The sequence below is a fragment of the Phocoena sinus genome, chromosome 9 (genome assembly GCF_008692025.1).
Source record: "Phocoena sinus isolate mPhoSin1 chromosome 9, mPhoSin1.pri, whole genome shotgun sequence".
Taxonomy (NCBI): Eukaryota; Metazoa; Chordata; class Mammalia; order Artiodactyla; family Phocoenidae; genus Phocoena; species Phocoena sinus.
Window position 1 is genome coordinate 23,706,193 of NC_045771.1, and position 9,579 is coordinate 23,715,771.

The 9,579-nt window shown below is 46.2% G+C and overlaps 1 protein-coding gene across 1 annotated transcript; it reads right to left on the bottom strand.

The window, feature by feature from the left end:
* Positions 1-224: 224 nt before the first annotated feature.
* HILPDA (hypoxia inducible lipid droplet associated) lies at positions 225-2,423 on the bottom strand. The gene is given in 3 exon segments (XM_032642179.1): positions 225-934; positions 937-1,161; positions 2,242-2,423. Coding segments are annotated over 2 exon segments (189 nt in total). The 5' UTR covers positions 1,094-1,161; positions 2,242-2,423; the 3' UTR covers positions 225-902.
* Positions 2,424-9,579: the final 7,156 nt, after the last annotated feature.

The following is a 9,579-nucleotide window of genomic DNA, read 5'->3' on the forward strand; positions in this document are numbered from 1 at the left end:
CATGTGGGACCTTAGTTCCCCGACCAGGGATCGAACCCACGATCCCTGCACTGGGAGCACAGAACCTTAACCACTGGACCACCAGGGAAATCCCTACTTTATATTTTAAACAAAGCGTTTTATGTACTTTCCTGCTCCAAAGTTTTAAGATGTGAAACCTCAGATCTGCGAATTAAGACCCTTCCCTACCACTAATTTCAAGGGCAGAAGTCAACAAGACACACTGTAGAAATATACATTCAACTTTATTTCATTAGAAAAATTTATTTAAGCCACACGGTGGCCAAAATGCCCACGTCCTGAGCAGGCGCTGTCATCCCACTGCCCTCTTCAGACCAATACACACATACATACACGCTATGTTGGAGGAATGACTTAAAAATGTAAAACAATGAGAACGGGACATAGAATACTCCCCCTTCCCCCTTCCTACAGCCAACCCACACACCTCTTCAACTGTTATCCGCACAGAGAGGAGCTCATGGAAGAGAAACTGAACACCAAATAAACTGACCATAAGACACCCAAGCCCAAAGGAACTCTTGGCAGATGCTTAGAAAGTAGGGTTGAAAATAACACGATCTCCCAATAGCTGAAGTTGCAGCACAAGTCCCCATCGAAGAGAAGACAGAGCCATGCTGCCAAGGACAGCAAAGCATATGGTGGACTGGGGAGAAGAGTGAGATCACTCCATTCCACAGCCACAGGCGACCCACTCATATCTGTGTATTAAATAGGCTTTATCCAGAGCAACGAGTATGCAGGTGGAGAGGCCCTTCAAGGGCCTAGTAAGAGTTAGTTTTCTGATAACACTGATGCTGAGCTTGCCTACCCAAGAACTGGTACAGCTGGACGTATTTAGGCCAGTGTTCCAAGGTTACAGCTGGTGGAGGGAGGTCTTATCACACCCCTCTGGATGGATGGTCTGGAAGGCTGTTGGGGAATCTGTGTTGGCTAGTTGACCTCTGGTGGTCCAGGAGCTCCCAGGAGATGGGCTCTCCAGTAAGACCCCCAGGGACTCCATCAGTCTAACGAAGATGGAGAGCAGGGTCAGCACCACACCTAGGAGATAGAGGTTCAACATATGCTTCATGGCTCAAAGGATCCCACTCCTCTGTAGAGCAGTAGAGCTGCCTTCTGCTTCTGGAAGGCCTCTGGATCCTGAGGAAAGAGAGAGAGGTTAATCTCCAGCCTTTGGGGATATGCGTGCCTCTGACCTTGACCCTGGAGCTAAGCAGGAGGCTCAGCCAGCCAGGGGGACAAGGACCATAGCAGAATCTCCAAGCATATTTACACTGTAAACTCCATGGCTGGGGAACCAGTCTAGCCTCTTGGACTAATTCAAGAGCATTCCTTAAAACTTTTACTTCCCTTAAAGTAAAAAACTTTTACTTCTCCTGTCGGGTACGCACAATCCCTGTTCCACAGTCCATGGACCAGAAAGCTTCCTGAAGTAAGGTTTTGGTGAGGGTGGGCGGAGGTGGGAATATAAGAAGACGCCCTTGAGAAAGCAAAAGCAACCTGCCTTGAAGTCTCCCTCACACTTCAGTCAGGTTCGAGTTAACCATAAACTTTTTTTTTTTTTTTTTTTTTTTTGCGGTAGCGGGCCTCTCACTGTTGTGGCCTCTCCCGTTGCGGAGCACAGGCTCCGGACGCGCAGGCTCAGCGGCCATGGCTCACGGGCCCAGCCGCTCGGCATTATGTGGGATCCTCCCGGTCCGGGGCACGAACCCGTGTCCCCTGCATCAGCAGGCAGACTCTCAACCACTGCGCCACCAGGGAAGCCCAACCATAAACTTTTTGAAAGTCAAAATAATTCTAAGGGAGTCAGATCTATCAAGTTCACCTACTTAACAAGTACACCTTGAATACCCACAACGTGTAAGGCACCTTGGAAGGTACTAAGGCCACCGGAGGAGGCCCTGCAGACACGAACCCGGCCCTCACGCGCCTTACAGTCCAGGGGCGACAGGCAAGAAAACAGGCAGTTACTACAACAACCCGCCAAGGGCTGTGACAGTAAGGAGATGCTAAGGGTGCTCTGGGAGGGCTAGGCATGGAGGCCTAACCCAACGCTAGCGAGAAAGCAGGGCTGGGCGGCTGAGTGGGGCCCTGGGTGGCGGCGAAGCGATGGGGGACGCTCCCGGCAGCGTAGTCCCAGGCGGGGATTGCCAGGAGGCGCCGGCGCAAGCAGCCTAGGGGATGGGGGCGGGCAGCCGGGAAGCCCACAGGGCCGCTCACCTCCAGGAGGAAGGGCCGTGAGTGGCCCGCTAGCTGTAATATCTGGTAGTGCGGAGTCGGAAGGAAAGTCGGCCAACCAGCAGCGCGAGATGACAACCCAAAAGCCTCTCCGAAGACAAACGCTCAGCCCGCAGCAAAGCGCGGAACAGGAGGCACACCACGCACTTATAGCCGCGGTGCGGCCCAAAGCCCGCGCACGCGCACTGGAGCCCTGACTCACGCAAGACCGCCGCCCCGCCCCTAAGCGAGGGCGGTCTGGGGTCCGGGGCGGTTCTTTGCGCTTGTGGCCTGGGCTGTTTGGAGAAACGCACGTCCTGCGGCTCTGAGTCATTTAGGTGGGCAATGGGGCAAGGCGTGTGGGTTAACTTCGACTGCCTTTTCTTGCTGCAGGAAACTTTTGAAGGAATCAGAAAGCTCGTTTTTCCCTCATACCAAGTCGGTGGAAAATACACCCGAGACGCCCCAATCCAAGGGCCCGCATATTGCATGGGATGAAGTCCGGGCGGCGGGGGATGGGTTCTTCACCAGAGATTTCAACAAAGCACAGATTGTCAGAGGGCCTCAGACCCCCACCCTACCTCTGCTCCCAGTTTTCTCCATTCCAGGGACTGAAAAGCTGACTTTGTTTCATTTCCTAGAGGTACCAGGATTCCAGACGCCACCCCCTCAGACTCCAAGTCCTGAGGTTTAATTTGCCATTGATATCTCTGGAATGGTGAGACCCTTTTACAACATAAATTCCGTTTTCAATGAGTTTGTCACATTAAGAAAATGTGAAATACTCACCTGGCCCTGGTGTCTGCGCTTAATTGCATGGGGCTGAGTGAGTCCCTTTGCACGCAGAGTCTCAGTTTCCTCGTCTAAAATGTGGCCACTAAATGAAGTTTGAGGATGCTTTGCGGTTGAACCAAAGAGCTAGGAGGTCACAGTCCAACTTTATGCCCATTTGGGTGCTGGGAAGTCATATTAAGCACCACCCTCCCAGCCCAAGAAATGTCTATGTTCTGTCGTGAGAGCACCCAATGGCGGATCTCGGGAAATAGAGTGCTGGGGACACGCTGGGAGTGGGGAGGCCCCTTGGGGAGGAACGTCCACGCGGAAGGCTGCCGGTGGTTTCACTGCCTTCCTCCTGGGGAGGAGGAGGGGAGAGGGCCAAAGCTCGGGGGCTGGTGACTCTAGCAGGTTCACTGAGTTCTAGGACTGTCGGTTCCGCGTGCCTGGACTGGACGAGTGACAATCCAGGAGCTCCCTCGTCCCTGCGGGCTCCGCGTGCTCTGCGGGAAAGGGACTAAACGAGTCAGGAAGAGCCAAATCCCAGCTGCGACCTTTAACCTACTTTCCTGGCTCAGTCTGCTGTCAGGGAGGGGCTGGAAAGGCCGCCAGGAAGGGAGAACGTTGCAGATGGAGACGTGCGTGCAGGCAGGCAGGCAGGCACTTTGAAATTAACTTTTCTACTCAGCCCAAAGGAATTTTTGGCTCTTCATTGTACTAGAGTTTAGTCTCCTTTTTTCGCTGGACTCAGTGGCTCTCCTCTTGCACTGTTATTTAGGAGAGGCTCCAGCTCTGAAATCACATTACCCGGTGTCCCCCACCCTTGCTAGTTAGAGGCCTTGGGCAAAACCTTTAACCTTTAGGTACTTTAGTTTCTTCAGTTGTTATATGGGATAATAACAGTCCTCACCTGGAAATTAAATGAGTTAATCAACATAAAGCACTGAGAATGGTGCCTGGCACATAGAAAACATTGTGTATGTGTTAAAATTATCTGTATCCTCTACTGCAAAACTCCCAGTGAGGGAATTTGCTCACAGTAGACTATGTTCAGTGAGTGAAAACAGGAATTCCACAATAACCCTTTGGGCTCTACTTATTGGGAGCTCTAAAATTTTATTTTCACATAACTCAAAGGAAGAGATGGGCACCTCTCCAACAATTCCCTCCCCCATATTCACTGCCATGGTCTAAACATCACGCCAGATGGACACAACCAGAGTTTGGGTGAATATAGCCCAGTGCTTTCCCACCTATCAACTACAAATGCTATTGACCATCATCTCTGGGTAGGTACCTATATCAAGATTCTTGTCCTGTCTCCACCACCTTGGCCAAGTTAATTAATCCCTTTGAGCCTTAGTCTCCTAATCTGTAAAATGGGGGAAATAATATATAAAACAGAGTTGTTGTGAGGATTTGAAATAATGCATGTAAAGTATGTGTCACATAGTAGATGATTAATAAATATTAGCTCTTGCTTTACTAAAAAGTATAAAGGCGGGTTCTTATCCTAAAATACGCTTGTCACCTGGTTGGGTAAACAAGACCTAAGAAAGATAACTAGCAACCCAAGTCATGGTAGGGTAGTGGTTAGAAATTAGTCAGACTTGAGTTTGAATCCTGCTCTGCAATTTGCTAAGTATTGTCCTTGGGCTCTTCTTGCCTCGGTTTCTTCATTTATAAAATGGGAGTAGTAATAGTTCTTACCTACTAAGATTGTTACGAAGATTAGCTTAAATAATGGATGTAAAGTTCTTAGTGTAGATTAGGGCAAGATAAGTGGTAGTTATTAATCTCATTGCTTCTAAGGTGGACTGTTATAGATGTACTGCAGTGCTTGGGAGCCCAAAAATGGAGGAAGAGAGAGAACTGGCTGGTTGAGAAAAATGAAGTAAGAACATAGTTAGGGTGGCAATGCTTTGCTTGGGGATCTGGAATTTTACTATTCCTCATGACTGAACGGAACAGTGGAAACAAAATAAGCATTCTCCTAGTAACAGACATGCTAAGCATTTTGCTAAATACAGCACATAAATTATTTAAGTTAATTTTCATAACAACCCTATGAGGTAGGTATTATTACCTCCTTTCTTTATGTGTTAACCATTCTTTTCCACCAAAAGAAAAAGAGACTTCCCTCTAGCTAGTCTTTTATTCATCCTTCATATCTCAATTCAAACATGTTTCCTCTGGGAACACTTTGCTGACCCTCAGACCCTTGCTACAGGCTCAAGTAGCATGATATACATTTCACTCACTGTGTGTTACCTTCCTCTTAGTTGTGTTAATGTCTGCTACCCTTCAAGAACCTGAGTCACTGCAAGGAGTATCTGGTCTGATTTTGTTTTCATTCCGTCCTAGCACCTAGCACCATGTTGGAGACTTTCAATAAATATTTGTTGATAAAAGGAATAAATGAACAAATGATTATCTTGCCCAGCATCTTCAGGGAGTCCCCACTGTTCCACCAAAGAAGGGTGGATAGAGCTCCAAGGCAAACCCGCTTCAGGGTCTACCTCCTCCTTGGAAACTGCTAACCAAGGAAAGCTCCATGTGAGGTGTATCCTTATCCCCAAGCCCCTCAAAAGAAGTGATTCAGTAGTTGGCTAACACAGGAGTACATACTAAGAATACATTAGCTTCAGAAATTTGATCTTATGATCCTGGGTCCATTTAAAGAACATGTGCCCACATTGCTGATGAGTATAAATTGGTACACTCTCTATGGAAATCAATTTGGCAATACCTATAAAAATAAAAGAATGCACATGCCCTTTAATCTAGAATTCCACTTCTAGGAATGATCATTACAGGCAACTCCTGCATGTGAAGAATAGAATAGGAGGCAGCCATTGCAGAACTTTCTGTAATAACAAAAGATTGGGGAAAAAAACAGAACAGCGAGCTTATCAGTAGGGGACTGGTTAAGTCTATGACCAGTAGCAGAATTGCATATTCATACAATGGGTTACCATGAAGCCAGCAAAAAAGAATAAGTAGTTTTGCACATATGAAAATGACTTCCACAAAATTAAATGGATAAAGCGAGTGTATATGCTACAGTTTGTGTTAAAACAAACTCACAAGGTAGGATGTACAAAATGAGATACCACCTCCTACGCACTAGGATGGCAGAAAATAAAATTACAAGTGTTGATGAGGATGTGGAGAAAATGGGACATTTCATTGCTCTTGGGAATGTAAAATGGTGCAGCTGCTGCTGAAAACAATTCGACGGATCCTCAAAAAGTTAAACATAAACTTACCGTATGAGCCATCAATTCCACTGCTAAGTATATACCCAAGAGAATTGAAGACATGGGTCTACACAAAAACCTGTACACAAGTGTTCATAGCAGCATTATTCATAATAGTTAAAAAATGGAAGCAACCCAAATGTACATCAACTGATGAATGGGTAAATAAAATGTGGTACAATGGAATATTATTTAGCCATAAAAATGAAGTATTAATACATGCTACAATATGGAGGAACCTTGAAAATGTTATGCTACGTGAAGAAGTCAGACACAAAAGGACATGTATTGCATGATTCCATATACAGGAAATGTCCAGAATAGGCAAATCCATAGGAACAGAAAGTAGGTTAGTGGTTGCCAGGGACTGGAGGGAGAGGGGAATGGGGAGTGACAGCCTTTTGGGGATGATGAAAATGTTCTAAAATTAGACAATGGTGATGGTTGCACAACTCTGTAAACCACTGAATTGCACCTTTAAAATGGTGAATTTTGGCATGTGAATTACATCTGAATAATAGGTGTTATTCTTTAAAAAGAAGGACAAATTAAAGACATCTTCACAGACTCAGATACAGAGAACAAACTAGTGGTTACCAGTGGTGGGTGTGTGTGTGCAGTATAGGGGTGGGGGAGTGGGAGGTACAAACTGTGGGGTGTAAGACAGGCTCGAGGACGTATTGTACAATACGGGGAATATAGTCAATATTTTGCAATAACTGTAAATGGAAAGTACCTTTTTTTTTAGCTTTTTATTTTATATTGGAGTATAGCCTATTAACAATGTTGTGATAGTTTCAGGTGCACAGCAAAGGGACTCAGCCATACATATGCATGTATCTATTCTCAGAAAGTAACTTTTAAATTGTATAAAATTATTTAAAAAGATATCTTCAGGGCTTCCCTGGTGGCGCAGTGGTTGAGAGTCCGCCTGTCGATGCAGGGGACGCGGGTTCGTGCCTCGGTCCGGGAGGATCCCACATGCCGCGGAGAGGCTGGGCCCGTGAGCCATGGCCGCTGAGCCTGCGCATCCGGAGCCTGTGCTCCGCAACGGGAGAGGCCACAGCAGTGAGAGGCCCGCGTACCGCAAAAAAATAAATAAATAAAAGTTTTAAAAAAAGATAGAACTGGTGAGCAGAGAAAGTTGAGCATGTCTTCTATAAGAGAAAGGTAGATACTGATTAATTTTAGACCTTTGAAGTCTGTATTAAAATGTTAAGCGTGGCTTTTCTTCAACCTTCCCTTCCTGAACAATTCAGTCTTCAAGCCATTGGGTAGAATAGAGCAGGTGTCTTGCAGTAAAGAGAAGGACCAGGGCCCAGGGTGGAAAGTCTGTCTTATTTTCTGCTGTATACTCAGTGTCTAAAACATCATTTGATGTATATCTGTTGAATGCATGGACTCACTCTCTCCCTCCCTTCTGGACCCCGTCAAATGTCATTTCTCAGAGAGGGCTTCCTAATCACCCTACACAAAACAGCACCCCTCACCCTCTCCATCTCCCTGACTCTGCTTCATTTATTCTTCATAGTACTCAACACCACCAAACCTATTTTATATTTCCTAGTTAATTGTCTATCTTCCCTCACTAGAAGGTAGCTCCTCGAGGACAAGGACTTGGACTATTTTGTCAGTTAATATATACCTAAACCCAGAGCAGTGTCTGGCATATAGTAGGTGTTCAATAAATATTGAATGAATGAATGAATAATAATTTTTGTATATCAGATATTTGACATGTTAAAAAAAGAACAGCTGCTCAATGATTGGTTCTATTTATTTGTATTTACTGTGCAACAACATTTTAACAATGATCATTTCTGGGTGATATGGTTATGGGCTTCTTATTTCTTTTTTTCCTCAAATTTTCTCCCATATGCAACTGTTATTTACACCATTAGAAGAAAAATTTTAACTTACTAACATTTTGTAAACTAATTGCTTATGCAGCATTGTGACAATGACACATACGCAATGAGGGGAAAACAGCCGAGTGAGTTTGGATGGGGAAATCAGGGCAAGAGCCCCGGGAGCTGTGGGAAGTGGGAGGACATGGGAGGGCTGTGGCAGTGCAGAGCACCAGAGCAGGGTGCCCATGGAGGGGAGAGCCAGCCCTAAAGCATGGGCAGAGGGCACCCAAGGCAAACAGTGGCTTCTTCACCCCTATCTAGGCCAGGGATCTCAATTCGGAGTCAGCTTCTGGCACTAACTACCCACTGACCTGGGGCAAGTCACTTCACCAGGCCTCAGTTTCCTCTTCTGTGGAATGCAGGGCTAAGGGAAATGAGCTATTTCTACATCTTTCTGCCTCACAGGTTTGTGGTTCTAGAACCTGCACTCAGAGGCTGCAGCCTGGATAGTGTGTGTGTATGTGTGTGTGTTAGAGAGAGAGAGAGAGAGAGAGAGAGTCCTGAAGGCACAATAGACCTCTGTCCCCAATCTTCATTTGGGAAATGCTGGATGAACCATTCACAGTAGGAAAAATTGTATTTAAAACTATAGGACTTCCCTGGTGGCGCAATGGTTAAGAATCCACCTGTCAATGCAGGGGATGTGAGTTCAAGCCCTGGTCTGGGAAGATCCCACATGCCACGGAGCAACTAAGCCCAAGTGCACAACTACTGAGCCTGCACTCTGGAGCCCATGAGCCGCAACTACTGAGCCCGTGAGCCACAACTACTGAAGCCCGCATGCCTAGAGCCCATGCTCCGCAGCAAGAAAAGCCACCACAGTGAGAAGCCCGCGCACTACAACGAAGAGTAGCCCCCACTTGCCACAACTAGAGAAAGCCCGTGCACAGCAATGAAGACCCAATGCAGCCAAAAATAAATAAATAAATAATAAATAGAATTTATTAAATAAATAAATGAATAAAACTATAGGACTTCCCTGGTGGTGCAGTGGTTAAGAATCCGCCTGGCAATGCAGGGATGCTGGTTCAATCCCTGGTGTGGCAAGATCCCACATACTGCGGAGCAGCTAAGCCTGTGCGCCACAACTACTGAGCCCACGTGCCACAACTACTTAAGCCTGCGCACCTAGAGCCCATGCTTCGCAACAAGAGAAGCCACTGCAGTGAGAAGCCTGCACACTGCAAGGTAGAGTAGCCCCTGCTTGCCCCAACTAGAGAAAGCCTGCACGGAACAATGAAGACCCAACGCTGCCCAAAAAATAAATAACAAACAAACAAATAAATAAGTAAAACTATATGGGCCATATAAGTTAACAGTGAAAATTTTATATATATTGAGAGACGGATAGGATATACTCTTAAACATTAACAGTATTTTTCACTAAGCAGGGCCTT